This window comes from Thalassophryne amazonica, chromosome 21 (genome assembly GCF_902500255.1).
Source record: "Thalassophryne amazonica chromosome 21, fThaAma1.1, whole genome shotgun sequence".
In the NCBI taxonomy this organism is placed as follows: domain Eukaryota; kingdom Metazoa; phylum Chordata; class Actinopteri; order Batrachoidiformes; family Batrachoididae; genus Thalassophryne; species Thalassophryne amazonica.
Genome location: NC_047123.1, coordinates 31,762,877 through 31,789,788, shown reverse-complemented (window position 1 = coordinate 31,789,788; position 26,912 = coordinate 31,762,877). Strand labels below are relative to the sequence as shown.

At 41.2% G+C, this 26,912-nt stretch overlaps 2 protein-coding genes across 2 annotated transcripts in view; both read right to left on the bottom strand.

Annotated features, from left to right (window-relative positions):
* The window catches only part of phip (pleckstrin homology domain interacting protein), a 49,619-nt gene extending 46,514 nt beyond the window's left edge, over window positions 1–3,105 (bottom strand). The window contains exons 1-4 of the mRNA XM_034162066.1: window positions 2,936–3,105; window positions 2,768–2,826; window positions 2,652–2,681; window positions 2,455–2,514 (exon numbers count right to left, since the gene is read on the bottom strand). Coding sequence (XP_034017957.1) covers window positions 2,455–2,514; window positions 2,652–2,681; window positions 2,768–2,826; window positions 2,936–2,975 — 189 coding nt within the window. The 5' untranslated portion in view covers window positions 2,976–3,105. The remainder of the gene's footprint in view (window positions 1–2,454; window positions 2,515–2,651; window positions 2,682–2,767; window positions 2,827–2,935) is intronic.
* A 5,071-nt stretch (window positions 3,106–8,176) lies between these two features.
* On the bottom strand, window positions 8,177–18,283 carry hmgn3 (high mobility group nucleosomal binding domain 3). Its single transcript, XM_034162070.1, has 6 exons — window positions 18,069–18,283; window positions 13,188–13,235; window positions 12,929–12,958; window positions 11,188–11,238; window positions 10,412–10,501; window positions 8,177–9,130 (listed from the first exon to the last, which is right to left on the bottom strand). The coding sequence occupies exons 1-6, from the start codon at window positions 18,081–18,083 to the stop codon at window positions 9,089–9,091; spliced, it is 276 nt and encodes a 91-aa protein (XP_034017961.1). The 5' UTR covers window positions 18,084–18,283; the 3' UTR covers window positions 8,177–9,088.
* Window positions 18,284–26,912: the final 8,629 nt, after the last annotated feature.

Genomic DNA, 26,912 nt, shown 5'->3' with positions numbered 1-26,912 from the left:
TAATAGTCTTAGAATTGAATAATTAGCTACTTAAGAATAATAACAAATAGTATTTGGGTTCAGCCTCCAATAAATAATAACAATAATAATCTTATTAGGCACTTTAACACTGATCAAAAATGACAAATATTATTTGGTTGCAACAATCAAACGTGATAATTTCCCTTTTTTTCTATTTGTTATGTGAGTGACTTGAATATTCTTGAATTTTAGAGTGTGGGCCAGACAACAAAAAAAAAAAAAAACATTTTTAAGATGACACTCCACATGCTGATAAATTGCAACTGGCAGTAATTCAACATTTTCTGACAAGATTACACAGTAATCAATCAGCCATAAATAAATTAAATGACACAGAAAATAGTGCTACATACATTTTTAAAGTGTAAAGTGTAACAAAATTAAAATGTAAGCTCAAGTTTTTCCTCCAATTTGACTTCTGCTCAAAATGGATTTGACACTGTGGATTTGTAGTCCAGCAGTACCGAAAGTGGGCGCAGCATGTGAAAATAGCTGCGAAGCAGAAAACAGAGCTGCAGTCAGATGTGTCTCTAATGCCACTGACACATGGAGACAAATCCTGCATGGCCTAATTCTGAACAAACAGAGCCCGTGCAAGGCCGGGAGAATGAAACATCGCTGCAACTGGTGTAGCATGCAGGATGCAGTCTTAATCCAGACCCTGTGACACGTTTAATTTAAATATATCAGTGAAGATAAACATGATTTTTCTCTGAATCTTAAAAAAAAAATCTGTTACTTTCTTTTATATTTTATTTAATAATGTTCTAAAATTTCTGCAAATTATTTTAACATTTGGTCATTTCAAAATTGGTCTTTTATTGACATACCAATGAAGAAAAACAGATCAAAATACATTTATAACCTTTTGTACAGTACTACATGTAACCTAACAGCAATCCAGGTTCTTCCTGATGGATGTCAATTTGTCCTTATATTTCACGTCACTGCTCACAAATAATCAATAGGATCAATACATTCTCATCAAAAAAGATGTCATCACGCATTAGTTACATGTAAATCCAATAATTATTGGAAAGTTGAAATTAATTCTATTTAGTAAATAATGCTTTATAATAGGTAAACATGTCATCAAGAGCATATATGTAAATGTTGGTTGTGCATTGTTTTTAAAACTAAAATAATCACATCTAATTAATTATCCTAAATTAATTAGACACAATTAACGCTGTTAATTACAACAGTATCACAGAAATCAGCGTTGATTCCTGCCCAACCCCCTTTTGTCAAAAGCGCAAACAGCAAAATACGCAATAATAATAATAATAATAATAATCAAACGCAAACAGAGATCCAGCATTCAGGCTTCAAAACATTCTGCTCCAATCTGCTCAAACAATTAAAAACCGTCCGCAGCATTCCTTTTTAAACAGAGGGAATTATGCACAATAGACAGGAGGAAGGCTAAACGACTGGGGATGGGAGGAGGGGGACGAGAAGAAGGACGCAGAGCCAAGCAGGAAGAGCGAAAAAAAAAATCAGACGCAGGCAGAAAAACAGTCAATAATTTCTTTAAAGCAAAGATTTACACCTCGTTCGACGTTCACCTCATGTGATCTGAGCTGATTTTCTGTCTGTCAGTACGTAAAACACGACTTCTCCAAAAGCTTCGGCGCGTTTGGATGAAGCAAACCGAAATGCTGTTCTAATTAAGTAGAAATAAAACCGATAAAATCACATAAAAATGAGAACACACTCTCAACCAGCAGCCTGGCACAGAAACAAACGTGAAAGCGTGATTAATTCTCTCCACGCCCCCATGCGTAAAAGCGCGCAGAGCCGAGCCCGGTCTGTTTACATGACAATTACGCACGTCAATTAATAAAACGGTTACAAAATAACATTTACCTCCGGCTGGGCACACAATGAGAATCTTCGTGCTCAAAATCGCTGCTGCACAAAAAATAATAAAAAAAAAAACCTGAACCAACACCATTCTCAAGCAGACGCTCCTACTCCAGCTTTACTGAGATATACTCCTATAATCTAAAGGAAAAAAGGAAAAGAAAGTGCTGTTTTCTAACTCTTAACCCCCCTGTCATTTCAAGCCATGCACACAAATTATCTTGCAGGACAAGAGCGCCTCCATCGCTCCTGCGTGGCGCACGGAGTCCCTCCTCCGGATCCTGGCGCTCCTACACCACAACACTCATGACGTATCAACATTTCAGACTATTTTTTTTACAGCTATTACAACCTTTTTGGACATGCATGTCACCAAAGTTACACCCAGCTGCACAGTAAGGACTCGAACCCTCTGTGCAATCCCCAAAAAACAGCCCCGATCAGCAGCCAGCTCGCCTTCCAAAGTCCTATTTCTTCCACTCTCGCCACCTGATTTAAAAATTGCGGGAAATTCAATTTTTATTTTGCTCTCTAAAAACTTTTTCCTCAGTTATAGAGCCGCCTTACCAAATTTTTGTACGTCCCGGGGTGCTCCTGCCCGGTCCAGTCCAGCCTTTGGGGGAGCAGCTGAGATGGAGGGAAAACAATGCAGATTTCAATCAATCCGGTGGTATTTATTTTAAAAAAGAATTAAACGATAAATGATAGTAAAAGCGACAAAGTGTAACCAGGGAGCAGCATCTCCCTCACTGCCGACTGCTTACCTCCTTCTCCTCCACCTCCTTTATCAGGGTCTGAAAACAGCGTTAAAAACACAAAATTACACCTCGGGACGATTTGGGATACATTATAAATTAGTACTGAATATTTAAAAACCAACCTCGGCCGCGATTTTACACGGTCCAGCTTCGAGAAAGCGGGCTATTAGGAAGTACAGTTCTGGTTGAAGGGGGAGAAGAGCAGCCTGCGTTAGAAGGGCGCCGAGCTCATTTTGTGGGGCTGTTAAAACAAGCCGCGTGACGTGTTTTTTGCGTTCTCGTTTACTCACCAGAAGTCAACTGCGCGATGTGAGCAGTGTCTGGAGCCATTTCGGCGTTGTGGGCCAGGGCAGCGGCGGCAGAGCCGAGGTGGCTGCCCTGTAGCTGTCACTGTTTATCCACCAGGAAGAAGCTGCCTCCATTCAGCTCCGCGCGACGACAGAGAGTCCCGGCCGCGCTGTGGAGAGTGTTCCTCCGCGCTGCGGAAAGTAGTGCGCACTCACTCTCACACACTGACACAAAAAAAAAAAAAAAAAGCACGCACGCACACATTCGGTGCTTCCGTTTACACAGATATAAGCCACACGCGAGAAATTCGCACGTTTTGTTTTTTGGTGGTGGTCGTCCAGTTTTGTGTAAAAGAGAAAAAGCGCAAGCTCACTCTGCGGAAGAATACCAAGTGGTGTGCTCACCGCACGCCACAGGAGAGAGAGAGAGAGAGAGAGAGAGAGAGAGAGAGAGAGAGAGAGAGAGAGAGAGAGAGAGAGAGAAATGGCAGCCTGCGAAGAGGTTGCAGGGCTTCAAATTTTTTTAAACAAATGGCGTTTAACTCCTTTTTTATCGCCTTATATTTGCTTTCACATCACTCTCCCGCGGATTAATACCGCTTACGTCTCTGTCTGTTTTGCTGTCTTCACACACGGATGTACAACATGGCTCCCGGGCGGATTTACAGCGGTTTCAGCGCCATTAAATAACATTAATGTCCGTTTTAGCTCGTTTATTTTTTCGCTGGCCGGTTGTTATTAGTGTTTTGTTTTGTTTTTTTCCTGTGTGTGTCAGACCGCCTCAATGCGCCCGGTCACGGTCTCTTTCTGAGGCAGCCGTTTGGTGGAGAAGTCGTCCATTTCTCTTCCAAATAGTGCCAGGCAGTAAAATGGGGGAAGGGTTGGACTAGAAGGGAATTACAGCTTAATGAATGAAACCTCATGAGTTACAAGAATTTAATAGGCATCAGCTAGTTTGAGATCTACCTATGATGGTTAGAATCAGGCATGTAAGTGGTATACAATAATTGTAAAAAGAAAACAGATCAAACCTAAGCTTCTCCCATGTGCCTTCTGTCAAAATGTAGCTGAAATTTCACAGCTTCTTTTGAAAACCTTTTTCTGCACTTTATAACTTGGAGTGCAAAAGATAAAAGTTTCCTTTTCCCCAATTAGCTCCCTGAAGCCTGTAACTGCTTCACAAATGTCTTGGTGGCTTCCCTCACTTGTCTCTTTGTTGCACAAACACTCCGTTGTTGAGACCTACCTACCCCAGAGAGATTTAAAACACAGTACCATGGTGTTTATATGTAAAGAAAATGGGATTTTCTTACAAGAAAACATCAACTCTAGGCTTGAGTCTCCCATATCACTTCTGCCAAAGTGTGGCCAAAAATTCACAACTTCTTTTTAAGTAAATTCTTCTGTGTACTGTATAACTGACCATGTAGCAGACAAACGTTGCACTCTGCAGTTTCCCCAATGAGCCGTAGAAGGCATTAACACCGCAGTGTCTTGGTGGCTTCCCTCACTTGTGTTTTTCTTGCACTGTCACTCAGTTTTTGAGAACTGCAGACAGAATACCACACATACTAAGGCTGGAGTTTCTTTTTAAAGATCCTTGAGGTCCAGCTGAAGCAGGCCAATGTTCCGTCCATCCAGTAATTTCCTGTACCTACTTCTGTGCATGTAAAACGTGCCCAGTCCATTTGACCTCCCTTCCTTTAATGTGTATCTTTTGTGATTATAACTGTTGCACTAGAAATATGACCCTACAGCATAGATCTCAAGATTAAAATTTCAGTGTCAAAAGACAAATGTATACTGGTTAGTGTGATCACATAAATGTATGAAGCTTTTAATTTCTAAGACTTTACTCTTGTTTCCATGCCGTTGTATTAATTTATTATTATTTTATGACTAAGTTTGAGCTCATGTTATATTGCTTTTTGACATTTGCTTGGAAAGTGTTATACAAGTATAAATGCAACATTAATAATATGGTGTATTTTGTAAGTTGCACCTTATCACCACTGCCTTCTCTGCACACAACCTACTGTATTGCACATTTTATATGATTTTTTTTTTCCCCCAGTTGTATATGTGCATGTCTTATGCACGTTTTATATTGTTTCCCGTTCTGTGAAGGTATTACTTTAATATCTGCAAATACAATCTTGTGTGATCACAAAATACATGTAACCAATCCAGTTATATACATGTATACATGTGTATAAGGCAACTAAAATTCTTGATAATACTTAAATCATTTTTTCTACACTGGGGCTGAAGTACACACTCTCTAAGACTCCTTCTAGTTTCATGTACACTGCAAATGTTTAATTTTAATTTCATGCAAACATGGTATGACTGTAAAACAAACTATGAATATGTAACTGTAATTATAGCTACATGATTTAGGGGTGTTCATTAACAGAAATAGGATAAAGCTTCTTTTTTTAATATTTCGGGCACATTTTTAAGTAATTTGAAACCATACCTGTATTACATACCTGAGGATCACACTTCAGACAATTTTCATTTCTAGATTAATCCAAGAATTTTTAATCTCTTGCATGACAGGTCATATAGTATAAATGCTAGAAGTACACACAGGATGACTGCATGCAGTTGCACTTGCACCGTATTGTGTCAGAGCATTTAAGGTGAGTCACGAACACCATTTGGAAGCAGGAGACACATTCTGCACTTTGTATATCCAGTAATGCCTTCTGACACACCACTGATGGAGTTTAACGGGTCAGTGGTGCCAAATCTGTCCATCACGTCAGGCTGAATTTGGTCGCTTACTGCCTTTACTCAAATTTAGTTTGGGGCATTTGTCCCAGCAGAAGACTGCCCCTCCCTGAGCCTGGTTCTGCTGGAGGTTTCTTCCTGTTAAAAGGGAGTTTTTCCTTCCCACTGTAGCCAAGTGCTTGCTCACAGGGGGTCGTTTTGACCGTTGGGGTTTTACATAATTATTGTATGGCCTTGCCTTACAATATAAAGCGCCTTGGGGCAACTGTTTGTTGTGATTTGGCGCTATATAAAAAAATTGATTGATTGATTTGCAGCTTTTCAATGCTAAGTTTCAATTAAATCTACATTCTGATCATGATGATGTGACATCCATCTAATTTTTAAACCGTCATTACCCAGCAGGTCATGGGCCTGTGGAAATAAGTGTGACCTCTCAAGTATTGCTGGCCCAGTTGGCCACAAGGAGGCAACCTCACCCTGTGCTCGCCAGCCAAGTCAAAGGTTGTAGGAGCAGTAATACACACACAGGAAGTAAATGACTAAGTGAGCCAACAGAAATTGTTAAGGGTTTGGTGGCAGTCGTTAGCATTAAGGGTTCCCAGTTGACTCAAATTTACATTTTTCATTGTCATATTTACGTTGCATTAATCTTAATCAATGACAAGCTCATAAAAGGTAGTTAAACTTTGATACACCAGAGCACTCCAAAAAGCAGCTTTATTAACTAATATCCCATATATGTGTCTTTAACTTCCTGGATTCTTAGTGGATGTAGGATTGATGATGGATTAGGAGCAGGTGGGGTTATCAGCAAGACCACATAAATCAGAGATGGAGATGTAGTTTAACTTTGGCTGTACACCAAATCATTAAATGAAATCCACATCCAATCCATACAACCCCACAGGAAGGATTTTGTACGAAGCCCACACAACCCTGTGGAAAATATTTTGCATGAATGTAGCTGAAGTAGATCTTCATTCTTGCTCAACATATTTGTGGTTTTAAAGTTGCATGTTGCTTGAAATCTGCTTGTCAGTTTCTCTCATTTCTAAAGCCTGGGTCTGAAGGCCCGTCCATCTTGTTAAATGTTTTTTGTTGTTGTCATGTTTTTGTCACAAATGCTTTGTTTTACATCTTTTATTATCAGTACTATACCATGGAAAGGTTACCCTTAAAAAGCTAATACTAAGAGTACTTTAATGCAGTAGTAATAAGCATTAACAGTAAATTAAGACTGATCTATATTTAGAAATATTAACATTGTTCACACTAATGTGTTGATTTATATATTTAACAATTTATAAAACCCCAATAAACATATTAGTGAATTCTTGCTGGATGTCCTTCCTGATGTGACTTTGTGGTTTGAACCAAGAACCTTCTACACTGAAACCAAGCTCATTAACCACTTGGCCACCAACTGTGCTACCTAATGTAGTGGTAAACATTAACTATTAGTGAATATACATTTAATGTTTAGTAATTATTTAATAGTGTTCATGTTAGTAAATGCAGTAATAAGCATTAATAGTGAGTTTACACTTAATGTTTAGTAATTATTTAAGCGTTTGTTAGTTAATGCAGTAATAGCACCTGAAACAGGTTCATATTCCCGATTTTACATGTCTGATCCGTTTTAAAAGTTCACCTTAAGTCACATGCTCCACACCATTAATCCAAAGGTTTGATTGACAACTTGCCCTCCAATGAAGATGCTGATTTCATTGCTGCTACAGTTCTGGCAAATGCTGACCTTTCACTTCCTGACACAGCATTTGTATTTAACCCAGCCATGTGGCCCCGTGCCCTCACTATCTCACTCTGCAGGCTTTGTGTTGCTTTAAAAGGTAACGCTAAACATAAACATTCAAAAGGAGCCATGCAACAAGAGGCTAACGTGTGCAGCTACACGACTTTACAGCAGTTTCGTAAAATACTTGCAAGTTAAAGAAATGCAACACAGCTGTTTTTCCTAAAATGGAGCTAAATACAAGAGACACATCAATCCTGTTTCTTTGGAAACAAGATTGTTCTCGTTAGCGAGGCTGTCAAGCAGGGGCGGAATGAGTGTATGGGCTAGCATGGGCTGAAATCCAAGAGCCCCCCATCTTTGCGTAAATCAAAAACAGTAGAGGGAGAAAAAAATATGTAAAGTGCTGAAGCTGTTTAGAATACTTTGATTTTCACCAATGCACATCATAGTCATTGTTTATTGGATTACATTTGTAGAGCCATGTTGTTTAATACATCAATTTACTGGTGTCACACCTGTCCAATTGTGCATTTTCACCAAAATTAGCATTTTAGTTTTTACTTTTATTTAATTAGAATTTTTTTTTAGTAAATATCAGACATATAATTTCCCGTAATACATCAAAGACCTGACACCAACACAGCTTACCAGCTAAAAATATATTCAAATAAATGTTTATTTACACACATGTATTAATATTTGCCCCCCCAAAACAATTTGAGCCACATCAGAGAAAACAAAATGCAAACTTCTATGTGACAACATCATTTTCCTTTTATTTCAAAATATTCTCCCAACAAGATGAAACTCAAGAGAAGCCCAAAGGGTCTGAAGCCAAAAGAGAAGTCTAGAACAGAAGCACCACTCATTATTGCTATGTCACTGCTGCAGGACGATGCGTTTGCAAAAATTAAAAAAGGCAGGCGAGGAACAAAGTGAAGTCAAAACACGGAGACCGATAAAACACTCACCTCAGCACACGTACAAAAACAACTATGCCAAATACAGTGGCAGTGATTCTAGAAGCTAAGTCGGGTTTCTAAAAAAGAAAAGAAAAACAAAAGCCGCACATGTTCTCCATGGTTTCTACGAACCTGTCTCAAGCCTGATTTTTTTTTTTTTTTTTGAGCCCAGACTTCAAACTGGTGATATCTCAGCTCAATGCACGGACAAATCGCCACCCCGTCCATTAAGTGGGAAAACCGCAAAGTTTACCTGCGTTCCTTCATTTCATACTGAGGTCCATCAACTATGAAGATCTCGTCTGCAGAACGCATACAAAGCAGAGCTGCTTTTGACAGCCTATCCGTCGTATTTGTAACCGCCTTCAGGCGAGATGGAGAACATCTGCAGCCATTTTGATCGAAACATACCACCTCATCATGTCTTTCAGCTTCTCAGAGGCGTGTGGAAATACAGAACGGAGAGCAGAGGAGGAGAATCGAGCAAAAACACAGCTAGAGGAAGGGAAAGGAGTGTGAACAAGGGACGGGACCGCTGGCTGTCCACCTGTACTACCACAAGTTTAAAAACAAACAAAAAAATTTTAAATGAGGGGAGGAAAAAGGGAAAGAAAAAAAATCTGCATGATACAAAATTGTCAGTTAAAAAATAAAAATAAAAAAAGGTGTTTTGCTGTCATGGTGGACGCACACTTGTCTTTATGCCTTCTCCTCGGTTGCCTCCTCAGTTGTTTCAGTTACCTGGAGGGGAAGAGTTAAAGAGTTTGATAAATTACTTCGGCCACACTAGAGATGGGAAAAGTGAATTTTACGGTGACTTAAGACTCACTAATACCAGGTCCAGTCAGATATTGTGATGCTCATATAATGTTAATCATCACACACACACCAAATGTCAGAAAAAGTTCTGTAATCTTGAATTTTGTGAAACACTTTAGCTACATGTCAACTATAAGTCACAAGTCCTAATACACCCAGTCAAGCTTACTAACTTGGAACTTGTCCTGAGACGTGAGAGTGACTTTGACTCACCTCTGCTAACTAGCCAAGGTAGCTGCTTTGGTACTAAAAGCCACCGTAGTAACTGGGCTAGACGAGCTAATGCAGGAGCTATGCAGAAAAGGTGGGCCAACTTGCACCTCGGCACAACGGAACTATCACTGCTAAGAGATGTGCTCAGGTACTTAGTTGGTACTTTGCTCTCATGAGGTAACATGAAGATTGCACCAGTTTTTTTTTTTGCAGTGCAATACTCAGACACACCATCCATAGGTGGGTTCATGATGTGTACACACTGAAAACAAATATTAAAAGCAAAATAGTCAAAACTCTGAGTTTTAGACCACAGGCTATCGATTATAAAGATAGGGCCCTGTAAGGTAACAGCTACTTAAAGGGAAATATCTTTGTACAATCTGATTTTGTGTTACAAATGACTGCAAACTATTTCAAGCTGCTTTCGTAGGATTTCAGATGACACGTTTAGATCATGTGACAACTAACTCCTTATTGGACACCGCTTACTTCTACTTCCTAAAAAAGTTAGAAGCAAATTCCGACAGGTTCCATTTGTACCTTAACCATAATTTCTCGAACTTTGTATCCCATACACAACCTCGTCTTCTGCTGAACAAGCAAAGACACACAGCACTGCAAAGCACGCTGGGTAAATCATTACTCAACTAATGTGGCTGTTATTCATGGGTTAGTGCACAATCACACCACAAAAAAGATTAGAAACACTGTTGTACCCTTAACTCTGACTGTCTCACTCTGCCCTCGCACCGACATCAAGGAGGGAACCGTATTTCTGATGGACGACACACTGACGCACGGACGAGACACATAGATCTGCATATGTGTGTGTTATGGGGGTATATATAGGTGTGGTTTGTGCATGAATGTGCAGTGAGTTTGTAATTTCATACACAAATGTAGAAAATATTGTAACACATTATTTATTATTTTTTTGTTTTCCTTCTTTCACAGACCCCACCCCAACCAATGTTGCCTCAGTCATACCTCATTGGTCTTGGTGTCTCCATTTTGGGCAGGGCCATCGTCCTTCTTCCCCTTAGCTTTCTTTGTTTTTGGCTTTTCACTTGCCTGCTTCTGCACCAAAGAAATGAGAAGAATTTGCCTGATCATAAAAAACATGTAAAGGTGAGGATTTTTTTTATTCTCACTCAAAAACACAAGAAGTTCTTTCTTCTTTTTTAATAAAAGTATCTTCCATCCCTTTTTGAACCTAGAAAACAGTGAGGTCACAACCACTATTAGTGTAACACTGAAACATTTCCACTTCAAAATGTGTTTTTCTACCCCCCAAAATTAGCCCTTTAACCAAACCTGGAATTCAACTTATTGTATCACCAATTTAATCACAGCCTTAATTTTACAAGGTCAATCACATGGCAACAGGGGGCAAGCTATGGTTCATTACTATTGCATGTTTCAATAAAGAAGAAAGAAAAACCTTTTTCAGCAGTTGAGTGAATAGTTTTTGTTAAACTGTGCCCCATTTTGCCCCACCTTTTTTTGGTTTTGCCTTGAATCAGGAACTTTCTGCAAGCACGCTCAAACTATTAGCAGCCTTTTTATTAAACCTCCATTCCAACCCACCACAGAAATTTCAGAAGAGCCTTGTACTGTTCAGCATTGAAAAAGCCAAATTCTTATCATTTATGTGCCACTTCTTAGTAGCCTACCCCCCCCCCCCCAGTTTATAGTAAAAATTAAATGTATATTGCTGTGACCAAATATAGAACAGGCTACTTCTGTGTGTGTACGAGTTTTACCTTTGTGGTGGTCTTCTTGGCAACGGGCTCAGGCTGGGGTGTAGTCTTTTTCTACAAATTAGACAAAACTGAGTCAGGACTGACCAATGCTCCAGAAACCATCTCAGTTTGTAATTTAAACAGAAATAGTATTTAACCTTTGTCTCTGTCTGACATATCTATCATGTGCTGACCACAACACTCCAAAATCATAAACATTACACCACAGTTGCTTTGCAAATAAGTGTAACCATGTAAAAAATTAATGAAAAATTCAGAGCATAAAAAGTCTTGTAAAGCATGTAATGTAATACTGACCAGCATAACTAGCAACAGCGTTAATTTTCAATAAAAAAATTTAAAAATAAAAATTTAAACAGCTGCTCGGGACATAACATACCAGAAAAAAATAAATAAATAAAAGCTCATTGCATTTTCTCAAAGACATCTGCTTGTTTTGTCCACAAACATTCAAAGTCCTATTGGTTTTCAACAAAACCCCACAAACCAGTTGCTCAAAACAAGTCAGTTTCAATATTTGAACTGGTGCAACATTGTTTCAAACAAAGTATTTGGTTTAAAATCCTTCTGTAGCAGCTTCTATCAATGATACTAGACAGTTTTAAACCTCAACTGTTGCTAATTCAGACAAATCAAACCAGTTTAAATGAGTTTATAACCACTGCAAAGCTTTTAAAAACTCAATTAAAAATCACTTTAAGTTACTCCATTATCCATGATGTAGCGTAAATTTCTGAGTTTATATTTGCTGGTTAAGAGGTTTTAAAATAGTTCAAAAATGTAATGTTTGGTTGAAAACCAGATTATAGGTTTGTTCAAGTATAATCAGTAACATTGTCATATCAGTTAAAACCAGCTTTAGTAAATGAAACAAAGCTAAAATCACTACCATTGGGGTAGATCTGTCCAAACCACAAAAATGTGTTTAAATTAGTTATGATTTCACATCATTATGAAAATCACTGACAAATATTTGTTTTGCCAATCAACCAACAAATAATCTGCCTGTTGTTACACCTGTATTTGTAAGTACAATTTTCACAATGCAGTTTAATGTCAAACTAAAATTATCTGACCTCAGACCAGTGCATATATCAGATAGGAGTTAAGATTCTGGCATGTTTGAGCAAGTTCACTATACTGCATTTCCAACCCACTCACAGTGGAACACGTTTACCCTGAAGGCACTAACACCGCTGTGACAAATTTAAATCATGTGAGCCTTTCTCAGAATACCCCCTATCTTTCTTCAGAAAGCAAACTCCTGCCGCTGCAAATCTCCCTACCTCGAACATGACTTCACAAACATGACACTCTAAACACAACAGTAAAAAAATCTGTTAGTGCTAGTTACAGCTTGTGAAATAATTAATTAACAGCAACAGGAAACGTGTTGAAATTCACTCATACGTTTAGGTGCTTTCCAAAAGGGCATCACAAAAAAGGCATGAAGTGCATATAGAAAATGAAGAAAGACATGCAAACTTTAAAGATGCATGATCAATGACAGAAAATGATTATTACATCATAATACTGCAGGAAGGCTAAGCAACAACACCACTCTGAGAAACTCCTTAGTTTGGAATTTGTAAAAGTCAAATCAACTGAACACAAATCTATAAAATGGATCAGGACTTTTGCACTTGTATGACATGTATCATCCCAGAAGAGTAAGGCCTCAACTGATGGGTGGGATTATTTGAGGAGAGAAGTGTAGACAGGAAGGGAGAAGGAAACTTACATTAGCAAATCTCGGCGACGATCTGGTTGGCTGCAGAGGAAGGGATGATCATCGGGAGGGAGGGAGAGAGAGATCAGTTATTTTGCACGCCTGTGATTTAATGGGGTTTTTGTGTGTGTATGTGTGTGACTGATACACATCCCCACTCATTAACTTGTATGTATGACCTCTCATACCGTGAACAGAAAATAACAGCACACAAACACATACATGCACTCCCCCCACCCTCCCAGCAAACCCACATATCTGAATCATTTACCTCTCTTGGGATTTTGTTGGCTTGACTGCCATCTCCAGGTTCTGATGTCTGTAGTGAATGCAACAACCCAGAGACTTATTAGAGCAAGAAACATGTTAAAATAAACCCATACAACATCAGTTATTTCCACCACCAATTCATATGTCAATTACTAATTGTGATTAATAAAGTTACACCCTGTGAGTGCTGGGATAGACTCCAGCGCCCCGTACTGAAAATGGATGGATTAATAAAGGTGAGGTATAATATTACCAAATAATCCTTTAAGATCTGCATGTACAGATGAGGGTGACTATATTCACAGGAAGTTATTTTTTAACTTAAGAGTTGGTGGGTCTAATCCCTGACTGCTCCAGAGTCTGTGTCCCAAGACAATGAACACTGGCACCAACCCCACACCACAGTGGGGAAACACGCACAGTGATGGTACAATCTTCTGAGTTATGACTTAGTTCTCTAGTTGTTTTCATCAACCTTCATGAAGAAAACTCAAATTTTATATTGTGAAAAAGAACTTACAATCATCCAGGCAGTGTGGTTGGTGGCCAAGCAGTCAGCGTGTTTGCTTCTAGCTCAAAAGGTTCCTGGTTCAAGAGACCAGCCCCGCCTATTTTCCATGTAATGTGGAGTTGCATCAGTTGTAAAACGTGCCACATCAACATGCAGATCCATCTCAGATCTGCTGTGGTGACCCCAGGTTGAAAAAGGGAGAAGCCAAAGGAATGCATCGTATTTTCTGGAGCATATGTAGCATTTTTTTTTTTTTTTTTGCTTTCTGGGTTTAACTAGCTTGGGAGGTCCTGCAACTTATACTGAAAAGAAAAAAAATAGCACATTTGTTATTAATAATAATTATAAGAAAAATTTATATCACACTTTCCCAGAAATCAAAGCACTAAACAAAATCTACTTCAATAACAAAGAATAAATGCCAATAATAAAAAGTACACTAAAACAAGGCACAGAATTACCAAATAAAAGAGCTGACAGTAAGTAAGTCCCTTCATCTGCTCACTTGTTTTTTTACTTAGGGTCACCACAGCAGTTCCCAGGTGGATCTGCATGATGAATTGGTACAAATTTTTACACCGGATGCCCTTCCTGACACAACTCCACATTGGATGGAGAAATACACCGGGGGGTGGGATTTGAACCAGGAACCTTCCACACTGAATCTAAGCATACAAACCACTTGGCCACCGGTGTTACATATATAGCTCGATTGCAACTGACGTCACATTTCCCAAGATCCTCCCCGATTTGCCATCTTTGATGTATATAATTGGCGGACGCTTGTAGTTATCAGTCCGGACGTCTCCTTGGAAGCAGTGCGGCAGGTCCAGGTGGTCGAGCAGGAGTCCAGCAGGCTGGGGATCAGTATTAAAGGGGGCCGGGAGAACCGCATGTCAAACATCATCTCCGAGATCTTCCCGGGACTCGCCGCCGACCAGAACCGAACTCTGTAGGTCAAGGAAGTGACCCTGTCCATCAACGGGAATGACCTCCACGAGGTGACGCACAACCTGGTGGTGCAAGTGCGGAAGAAGGCCGGCAAAGAGGTGACGCTGGAGGTGAAGTATATTCGGGAAGTTTCTCCGTTGTTTAACAAGCCAACCCCGGTGGCAGATCTGCCATGGGACAGCGTTTGCCCAGTCGCCGAGCTACAGTGGCAGCAAGGACTCTGGCTCGAGCAAACACAGCAGGTCCTTGTCCTCTTCAAAAGACAGCATATTGTGGTTCTTTGCTGTAAAGATGGACCCACTGCCCACTCCTGGCACTCGAGCCGAATTGTTAAAACACCCGACAACTGCGCATATAACTCCCATTTTGCACCTTGCTCAACGGTTCATTCATACACATGGCGGACACTAGCGAATCAGAGAGGATCGTGGGAAATCAGTGCAAGCCACCTATTCATAGCAATTCGCAGTTTGTGTATGGCACCATATTAATACCAATGGTCTCTGAATCATATGGGATTGTACCCATGTATCTAGATATGTATCAAGAGTGAGAGATGTGCATTCCTAGTAGAGGTGGGCGGATCGATCCTAATATCGACCACCCACCACCTGAAATTTTATTACAGAGATTAGAGCATGCCAAAGGTATTAAAGGCACTGCACTGCGGTGGTTTGAATCATATTTATCTAATAGATTACAGTTTGTTCATGTAAATGGGGAATCTTCTTCACAGACTAAGGTTAATTATGGAGTTTCACAAGGTTCTGTGCTAGGACCAATTTTATTCACTTTATACATGCTTCCCTTAGGCAGTATTATTAGACGGCATTGCTTAAATTTTCATTGTTACGCAGATGATACCCAGCTTTATCTATCCATGAAGCCAGAGGACACACACCAATTAGCTAAACTGCAGGAATGTCTTACAGACATAAAGACATGGATGACCTCTAATTTCCTGCTTTTAAACTCAGATAAAACTGAAGTTATTGTACTTGGCCCCACAAATCTTAGAAACATGGTGTCTAACCAGATCCTTACTCTGGATGGCATTACCCTGACCTCTAGTAATACTTTGAGAAATCTTGGAGTCATTTTTGATCAGGATATGTCATTAAAAGCGCCTATTAAACAAATATGTAGGACTGCTTTTTTGCATTTACGCAATATCTCTAAAATTAGAAAGGTCTCGTCTCAGAGTGATGCTGAAAAACTAATTCATGCATTTATTTCCTCTAGGCTGGACTATTGTAATTCATTATTATCAGGTTGTCCTAAAAGTTCCCTGAAAAGCCTTCAGTTAATTCAAAATGCTGTAGCTAGAGTACTAACGGGGACTAGAAGGAGAGAGCATATCTCACCCATATTGGCCTCTCTTCATTGGCTTCCTGTTAATTCTAGAATAGAATTTAAAATTCTTCTTCTTACTTATAAGGTTTTGAATAATCAGGTCCCATCTTATCTTAGGGACCTCATAGTACCATATCACCCCAATAGAGCGCTTCGCTCTCAGACTGCAAGCTTACTTGTAGTTCCTAGGGTTTGTAAGATTAGAATGGGAGGCAGAGCCTTCAGCTTTCAGGCTCCTCTCCTGTGGAACCAGCTCCCAATTCAGATCAGGGAGACAGACACCCTCTCTACTTTTAAGATTAGGCTTAAAACTTTCCTTTTTGCTAAAGCTTATAGTTAGGGCTGGATCAGGTGACCCTGAACCATCCCTTAGTTATGCTGCTATAGACTTAGACTGCTGGGGGGTTCCCATGATGCACTGAGTGTTTCTTTCTCTTTTTGCTCTGTATGCACCACTCTGCATTTAATCATTAGTGATTGATCTCTGCTCCCCTCCACAGCATGTCTTTTTCCTGGTTCTCTCCCTCAGCCCCAACCAGTCCCAGCAGAAGACTGCCCCTCCCTGGGCCTGGTTCTGCTGGAGGTTTCTTCCTGTTAAAAGGGAGTTTTTCCTTCCCACTGTCGCCAAGTGCTTGCTCACAGGGGGTCGTTTTGACCATTGGAGCTTTTACATAATTATTGTATGGCCTTGCCTTACAATATAAAGCACCTTGGGGCAACTGTTTGCAGTGCTGCGCTGTGTCACACAACACGGAGCAGCACACCATTGTATTGTGGTTTGTCAGCCCTCTACCTCAGGAGATTTTAAGTTGTGTTAAGTGATATTTTTTTAAACAACAATGTTGATTGTGATAAAGTATTTTGTTGTCATGTACAATGTTTGGCGAAATTCTATCCTAGGTCTTTTGGGTCCTTTGGATCTATGAAGCTTAAATATGAAAAAGTATCGGTATTGATATTGGTGATACTGGGCCTGTATTTACTTGGTATCGCCCAACTCTAATTCCTAGAGGTCTTTAGCTTTAAACCTTACATGCTCATTATTTTATTGCCATATAACAACAAATCACACGAATACCCCATTTTATCCCCCCTCCCACCACTGACTTACAAATAAAAGCTGAGCAAAAATGATTACCGTGCTACAAAGACTGACGTCATATTATGGAGGCGGTTAGTGTGCTTTGGGGCTGATTTTGCCGATGAAGACACAGGTGCGGATGAAGAGTGTGCAGGAGAGTCCACCCCACCGCGAAAAAGACGTTGGTATCGCCCGCAGGTTGCGATCGCATCATTTGCATGTGGGCGACCTCCACCCCTAGAGGCCCCCATTCTCTCTGCGCTCAAAAGCCGATCTGCGCAGACAATGGCGATTTTTTTTTTTTTGACACAGGAAAAGCCAGTTTCCACGCAGTCACGGATACAGTGCGCTAAATCTCGTCACAAGACGTCGATTTGTAACTACTCTCAGAATCCTGTGGCTTTTGTTTAAAATCCTTTACTCGACGCGTTGGCGCCTAACAGGTTAAATAAAATCAGCCAGGAAAGCGATTATTTTTAAACATGCTATTATGATTTTTTTTTTTTTTTTTTTTTTTGCGTATTAGATTCCAGATTGTTCAGAATCTATAAATGTTACTGGCACGTCGCGCGCGCATCCATCTGTCCATCAATCAACCCAGCGGGTGACATATTATTCAGCAGCGCGCGCGCAGCGGATAGGGAAGTAGCGAGGGGAAGGAAGAAGGAAAAAAAACGACCGCCAGAACGGCCATTGAGTGGCACGCGGCGATATTTACACTGTAGATACACAATAATAACACCGATACAAATAAAAAAAAATACGTCGTCGAAGAAATGGCGTTAAGGTTCGTCGTCGTGAGCGAGGAGACGCCACCTTAAAAACTTTGGCACCGTCTCACCAGCCTCTTCCTCAACGTCTCCACAAAACCGCGCTGCTTTTTTTTTCCGCCCGAACAAAAAATAAAAATAATAATAACGAAAAAAAAAAAAAATAACAGGATGAACAGAAAACTACACTGGAAAGAGACGAAGAGGGACACTCACCACTCTCTTCGGCATTTTATATGCGAATTTCTTTTCCACGACACACGGGGGAGGGGAGAAAATAAGGTCAAACCTCAAGGTCCACGAGCGGTGAATTTGAACTCGCTCGAAAAATGCAGGATCAATATACCTTCGATAATATGTTGATTATATGCACTCCCCAAAACTCTATACCTCCCGCATCCATTGGTTAGAGCGCTCAAAATCCGCTCCTGCGCCGACTACCCATTGGTTCGGCCCGTCGTTATGCAAATAAGAGAGCGGCGCTGATTGGACGAGACGAATCGAAGCGTCGCCATGATTGGTTACGCGCTCTTTGTGCGCAAATCCTCTCAGGCGCGAGCGTTGAGAGGGAAAGCACAGGCGGGCCAATGAGAGTGAGGCCGGGCCCACTCTCGGTGGATCTGGGTAATGTAGGATGTAAATAAAACACAAAGAAGTAGAAAAATGGACATAATGGCGCAATGACGGCCATGTACAAGCTTTAGAAACGCTGGCGGGTTTTGTTTCTTGTAGGATTTCCTGTACAATAAAGTACCACAGTAACGTTCCTCCCCCTCCCCCTGCACCAGTAGTCTGTCACGTACAGCAAAAGGACAAGCCTTCACAAAAAGGAAGCCATATTAAAATATGGCTAAAAGCACGAGGACACATCATGTGGTTTATGTCAAACTGTAAAGCGTATCTTGTGTGCCGCAGTGCCTTCACATCATTTATTTTACAAAAGAGAAACGTAATTATCTACCATAATAAACACAAAACATTTCAGTCAATATAACCATTTAAATACACAAAGTGTGGCAGAATTTCAACTCAGTGGACTTCATGAACTAGAAGGGCAACCAGAGCCCATATCTTTGCCAAAGATAAGCAATCTTGGGATTTTGCTTTAGAATTAGCAATGTTACTGCATGTTTACAGTGCTATTTCTGATCGTGTAACAAATTTGTGTCAAAATCAAACCCCTCGTCCTTGTCGTGACACCTGAGTAATGGATCAAGTAGGGGATTGCCTGTTAGAGTGAAGTTTGTTGGGGACCTTATGTGCCACGTGGCTGCAATGGTCTTCCTTGTGGCCTCAGTGGCGAGGAAGATTGTCTCTTGATCAATTCCCAGACAGGATGGTGGTTGTGGAGATGACCGCACAGGCCCACTCGATGTGCATTGTTTCTTACAGATGCTGCACGTATTTCCGCTGTTGGGTAGTTTCAGGTCTGGGCTTCTGCCAGGCAAGATCTTGTTCTCTCCCCTTCCTTTTTCTCATCTGTTGTTTGTCCACATTTTTTCAAAGACTTCCACGCCAATGTGGATCATTGCTTGCCAGCTGGCTCATTCCCTCGTGTGTTCTTCCCAGGTCTTCTCTATGGAGCAGTTATTGAGGTTGTAGGCCCAACAGGAACCCTGAACACAAGATGGCTAAAGAGATTCTGGTGAAACGAGAAGTCTTCAAAGGCAGATCATGTGGATGAGATGATGGCCCGTAACACAATGGCCATGAAGGCAGATGAAGGCTGCAGCTGGTCCTCAGACCCCAATCATTTGGGATTTTCCAGGCATCAAACCAGGCTAAGGAGCTGTCAAGGACCATGTGTTTGTCAGCATGCAATGACATTCCTGCGTTAAACAAACCCATGCACAGGCATCTCTGGATTGATAGTGGACAGAGATTTTCTCTGTGTCCACCATCCCATCTGGGAACTGATGAAGAGACAATCTTCCTCAACACCAAAGGATTGCCACGATGATTCTTCACTGGGTCACAATTCTTTTATTCATTTGTTCACCACTTCAGTGAACTTTCTTGTCTGCATAAACTAAGAGTTGCTGGGTCTTCCTCATGAATGAGAACAATGGTGTCTGTAAGGCTGGAAACAAAATCAGGGACTGAATGTAAAGCCTACACCCCCAAAAACAAAGTAACGAGATCTAGTGAATGACTGAAGCAGAGTGAGGATTAACTCTTCACTCACAGGTGAACAAGGATGTGTTTGTCGAGCTGTTCATAGGCCGGCCACTTGCTCTTCAATGAAATCAGAAGTCAGCCATTGATAAAACCTGAATCTAGAAGCTGGCTTGATGAAACAGCACAAAAGGAAAATCCAAGCACACGTAAAATGAATAAGATGCAAGATGGGCAGGAAACGACTGGTCTCGTTCATGAAGACACAATACTAGAAACATCTTCTTCTTTGCCCGTTCGCTCCTACATGGAGCATAGGCCACTGATGAATGTCTTCCATCCCTGAAACTAGAAACATTACCCTATATTTCACTCCCACTGATCCAAACAGATATTTCCAGCTTTGAATTAGTTACTCTTTTGGGGTGTTTGCTCCAAAGTAAGCTACGGTATGAAAGATACAGCCAGAGGTTCATACACCTTCAAAGTGAGTTAGAAAATAGATGCTCCTGCTGTGATGCAACCATGGTGCAAGTTTCACAAAATCTGTCATCATCTACACTAGTGGCACTTTTCCTCCAAACTGTTTGTTGTTGCACAGCTTCAGTGTTGCAACCTAAACATTTTGGTGTAATTTCACAATAAATGGGCAGAGAAAGAACGACTTTCCTACAACAGTTCAAGCTTTCGTGCCCAAATTAAACAAAGACTCTTCATGTCTGTGTCGCCATGAATAGTTTTGGATGTGAACCCAGAACATACAGGAGCAGGTGAAGCACCTCTCTGCTATTCTCATTCACAATGTAGAGTAAATGGAAGAGAAAACACAATGGGGACATGTGCAACACAACAAAACAAAACAAAAAAACTACATGAAAATTTATACTCAAAGGAAATGATCACAACAGAGGTCATATGACGCTATTTTGGTGGCTTGCTCAGGGACTTTTCAATTCATACACTGACTCTTGTTTTTTTAGTTTATTCATTCTTTCATTCATTCATTCATTCATTCTTATAGTATAAATTTTATTCATTTATTCCAGTGTTTTACAGTTTGATATTGTAGTAGGTGTTTACCTTCTAACCTGTAAGGATGTGAGGCCCATGACTTGAATTTTATGGAGTCCCTTTACATATTTGGAGAATTCAATCTGTGCATCAGGTTTTACAAGCTTCATGTTGATGGCTCTGTTATGTTTCGGACGCGGTCGGAGGACCGACCCAGCGTTTGAAAGGAGCCAGCATAAAATAAGCAGAGCACGGTTCAAAAGATAACAGAATTTAATAAACATAACAGTGTAGTGATGCTAAACAGCTAAACAGTCCGCGGTCTGGTGAGGTGAAAACACGGCGCGCTCTCAGCAGCGCAAACGGTCCGGAGCCACAGCAGTTCGGACCCAGGGACCCCGCCGACACCCCCCAGGTGGCCGCGACAAACCAAGTCTGTGAAGAAAGAAAACATGAGGTGAGTCCAACTCCACACAGAGAGACACAACTCAAAGGTGCACGCAATCAGCAAACACTTCCTGGCTTAAAGCTATACATCAGCTTCTCACCCTGCAGGCACGGAACAACTCAGTTCAAATCTCCACTGCAGCAGAAGCTGATTAGACAATTAGCATAACGTGACAGCTCACTAACACAAGGTGTGAGGGACACCTAATCCACTGTCATTACTTCATAAAAGTCACCAAAACCAAATTACCTCAGGAAGTGTGCTGAAGAGCGTGAGATCTCACCCAATCCTCCTTCACAGACTGTGGCGTCAAACCTGGAGCGGTCTCTGCGTCCGTGATGGTGAGATTGTTCTCCTGACGTCGATCTCACACATCTGCTCACAAGGTCGAGTCTCTGGCAATCACACACTGTGCATTCAAGGTTTAAATGCAGCAATCTCTGATTAAGACAAAATACACCACAGCTGTGAGTCCTGATGACCTGCACGTGATAACAAGCCTCAGGTGTTCAGGGTGAGGTCCTGATGCTCAGCCACTCAGTCCTGAATGCATACCACCTGGTGGGAGAAACAGAAAACAAAAACCAAGCCAGCCAAACACCCCAGCCCACAACAGGCTCAACCTGTTTCAAGTGAGAGAGGACTATAACATACACAGCGTTTATAAAATTAGACGTCTTGGTGAAATTCTCTTGTATTGGCATTAATGGTAAATGTCCACCAGGTGTAGATATTGTTCCATTTCAAGAGCCTTGAGTACAGGCTGCTGTGGCACAACAACAAAATGTTGGTTGCTACAATATAGATAGTTTATATATAAACTATATACTATATGACTGATATAGTAGTAATATAGTATATAGTTAGTAAAATATTTGATATATTTATATATTTTAAATGTACATTTGTCTAGCATGCACTCTCTCTCTTCCCCCCCCCCCCCCCCCCTCTCTCTCTCTCTCTCTCTCTCTCTCTCACACACACACACACACACACACACACACACACACACACACACTGGCCACTTTATTAGATACCACCGTTCAACTCTGTTAATTATCAGCCAATCACGGCAGCAACTCATTGCATTTAGCCATCTAGACATGGTGAAGGCGACTTGCTGAAGTTCAAACCAAGCATCAGAATGGGGAAGAAAGTGAATTTAATTGATTGAACGTGGCATGGTTGTTGGTGCCAGACGGCTGGTCCAAGTATTTCAGAAACTGCTGATTTACTGGGATTTAGTTCAGCTTGGGAGTCCGACGAGGGCGGTCGCATCTCCTCCACTCTCCCTTATCTCTCTGCCTTTAACCTTCAAGTCCCTACTTTACCAGACTGTGAATTCCTCAAAACTATATTGGATTCTGGATCTATTGGACTACTATTGGATTAACCATGAAATTGATCAGCTGATCTCTGAATGCTATTGACACCATTTTTTCTACAAGAAGGTCAGGACCAGGGGATCCTACCTGCCCAGATGGAACGTATCCTGCAGGCTATGTCCTCGACTCCTGGGGATCTTGGCGTGTTGCATGCTTGGCGCCTTTCTCCGTTGAGGATGTCAAGGATTTATTAATTTTTGGTCTCATGGCAGCAGGGCTGGTACTTTTTGGCTTATGTGCTGCCCTGATCTACCGGAAAATTGGTAAGATGGCGGCATTAAGAACCACGGGCCCTCGCTTGTCCATCATGATTAACGAGGTTGGCAAGGCAGTGCATTCTCAGACTGCGTTGACTCTTGAACTCAGATGCAAATTGGATGACACCTTGGAGCTGATGCGTGCCTTGCAGTTGAAGATGAATGTTTCGGAGGCTGGTGAATATTCTTAATTCATAATTGGGGATATTCTTAATTCATAATTGGGATTTGGTTGTTCAAGTGGAACTGTTAAAAGTGTTTTTCACTGCTCAGCTACAACACTCCAGGCTATCTAGCCTCAAGGACAAATTGCCCACTGTTTACCTCCAGAGGAATTTATTCAGGCCTTGGTGAGGTTATTTGGCTCCATTCTTATCTCAACCCACAAAGACAATAACTGACTTACACATGGCCTGAAGCATGCTCCAGCTTCTCCTTTTACCTCCTTCCTGCCCCCCCCCCCCCCCCCCGGCAGGCCCCCGTTATTCCCAAGCTGGCAGGTGGCATGACTCCAATTGCAGCGGCTACCACACACTCACATCGCCTCAATTTGGAAAACGGACTGTTTCCAGTTTAGTGCACATAAACAATGTCAAATGTATATGTGTTGTCCTAATTCTGATGTGTGCCATTATTGCTGTTTGTCTGTGGAATGTGAGTGCGGAAATCTCGTTGTTGTAATGACAATGATAATAAAAGCTATCCATATCCATCCATTTACTGGCACAACTATCGCTAGGGTGTACAGAGAATGGTCTGAAAAAGAGAAGCTATCCAGTGACCGGCAGTTGTGTGGACGAAAATGCCTTGTTGATGTCAAAGGTCAGAGGAGAATGGGCAAACTAGTTGAATGAGTGAGTGCGCGATGATATCACACAAAATATGGATCAACTTCTCTGAGGAATGTTTCCAACACCTATGCCATGAAGAATTAAGACAGTTCTAATGGCAAAAGGGCATCCAACCTGGTACTAAGTAGCTGGTGATTGTATGTAAACAGGATATAACTGACAGACTGTTGTGTGTTGGGGGGTTTGGCTGGATGTTTTTGTGTTGTTTTCTTTTCTTTGCTCTCCAGGTGCTATGCAAACTGGTTTTTGTCTGTGGAGAAGGTGCTGGCAGAAGAGTCCTTCACCCTCATCAGCATGATTTGCAGCACCTGTGGATGATGCTCACGTGCAAACTTAAAGACTTTCAGCTGAAGCAGAAAATGAGATGGCGTTCTGCATTTAAGCCATGAGTGATTCAAGCAGAATTGCCGGGAACTCGACCTTGTGACGTTCATTTGTGAGACGCTGAGGACCGCGCCTGGGTTTGACACATCGTGCCTGTGAAGGAGGACGGGTGAGGGACACATGCTGTCAGCACACATCAGAGGTGATTGATTGTCTGGAAAAAGTGTTAATAGTAATTTGGTATTTTGTTACGCAGTATATTTGAACATTGATGAGAATTGTGCAGCTCGCTTCTCACGGCCGTGGCGTGCGGACTGATGATCCTCCACCTGTTGTGAGAAGCTGCTCATTTACATAAAGCTTAAATTCAGACCTGCATGTGTTGCTGATAGTGTGTGCCTTTGAAGGATATTAGTTGTAGCTGTTGACTTACCTCACCTCTTCTATCCTTCACAGAGTCAGTTTGTCGTGTCCACCTGGGGGGTGTTTGGCGGTGAATGTGAGTCCAGAGGCGCCGGGCTTCGATCCCTTTGGGCGCTGGAGAGCGCGCTGTCCTTCACTCCGCCAGACAAACGCACTTTTATGTTGTACACTGAGTATTGCACAAGAGGGGGAAAATAAAATCGTTTGGTTTTTTTGGAACCGCTTTCTGGTTATTTAGCGCTGGGTTCAGTCAGACGCAGGTCCGCTCCTCAACCCACGTCGGCACATAACACAGAGTGCACACCAGACTGCTTGCAGAGGTAACCATACCATACCTGGGTGTGGCAGTGAACTACTAAATCTTGTTTGACTTTCAATCACCCAGTCTTATAGCATATCCAGATTTCAACAGTAATTTTGGAGCCTTGCAACATGGTAATAAACCTTCTTGTAGCCTGTCAGAGTACTGAAGGCACAAGCTGATGGGTTTCTGAAACATATAACCCAACATTTAGTGTTTACACTGAAGGGAAATTAAGCATAGCTACTTGAAATATAGAAGGAATTATAACAAAATAGTATACACTTTTAGTCTGTTGAGACAGATACTAACACTCAATTACACTTGGAAAAACAAAACAACTGAATGAGTCTTTAATTGTTTTTTTTTTGTTGTTTTTTTTGCAGAGCTGAAGCCTGGAATCTGGAATGTGACACATCCAGATCCACGATACAATAAAGCCAAGTTGTTGGAGCAGGAATTTAGCTTGAGCTAGACTTTTATGAGAGAGTATTCACAACAATATAAATGTGAATTAAGCCAGCGAGCAAACAAGAATTCTCACAGGAGACGCACAATGCATTACTGACATTTTCATTTAAAATCATTCAATTACAACAAATTGAATCTTAAGAGCTCAGAGTGATTTATCACTAGAATGTTTTCTCGCTTCAGTGGAAATACAGCAGTGAATGGAAATACCTTAGTAGGGTGAAAGGTTCAAAATAGGCTTTTCCTGTCCTTTCAGGCAGCTACTATAAATATGCAGAACAGAAATCTATATTTTATTTCTTTATTATATTTTTGAAAGATCCACAATTACAGACTTTTCCCCAGTGACTTCTGGTGTTCATCAGGGATGTGTCCTGGGTCCTACTCTGTTCATTGCTTGCACAGACTAGAGTTGTGGAGACTGGTGGTATAGGGACAATGCTGTGATCCTTGTGGAACCACTGGATGTCCTGATTGGACCATTAAGAAACCGACTCGAAAGTATTTGGATTTGCAAATCCAGGCTTTCAATGGTTTCATGGACTTGGCCATCAGAAGTGTATCTATTAGTTACCATGCAATAAAAGTGTTAAACTTGTAAAGAAATTTGCTTATCTCTGCAGTGGCATTCATATCTATGGGTGGTCTGCTTTTGAGAATGCGAGAAGAGCTTGTCCCTGAAAGAGGAGTTTGGTGATGCCAATACTTTTGCAAGAAAACTAAAGTTCCAAATCTGACTGTATGTTTGTTAGAGTTGGATGCTAACAAATAACTTAAGGTGATGACTAGATGTCCTTGGGTACCACTTGAATGATTTTTTTGTCAAACGAATAGTTACTTAGGAAGACTTAGATAAGGGTTAGCTCGTATCGTGAGCTATGACATATTTGGCATCTCTGTGCTTTTCACTGGGCATGAACCAGCATGCAGGAGGATCCCAGCAACTGGAAAGGCTCAAGGGGACGCCCACATTTCACCTGGCTGCAGCAGATCGACTGCCGCTTTCAACAGGTCTGACTGGCTGGTGGCCATCCAGAATGACCTGACCTGACCTCTGCTGCACATTTCTTGCTTTGTTTGCATGAGAAGGAATAATTTTGCTTTGGGAAAGCGCAAAAGACGAGGTTTCATGAGCAGAGACAAGCTGTAGAAGACGATGCACATAAGATCAGCAAGCAGCGACATGATTAAGACGTCATCTTTGTTTCCAGCAGAAAAACGCCAGCGGCCTGAAGACTTTTACACAGGACTTTACTGACACCTTGTGGCCAGATGCTGGTACAGACGCATGTTACGCTGCATTGTTTTTTGCATTTTACAAAAAAATGTATTAAGAAATAAATAGTCATAATGAATAACTATTTGAAAAATTGAACTCGTTGACCTTCTTAATTTTAACGGTGACTATTATCGCAAACCGCCTTCTGTAAACAGGGTTTCTACAGGCATTACGTCATCGGCTGCCGCGCACGGC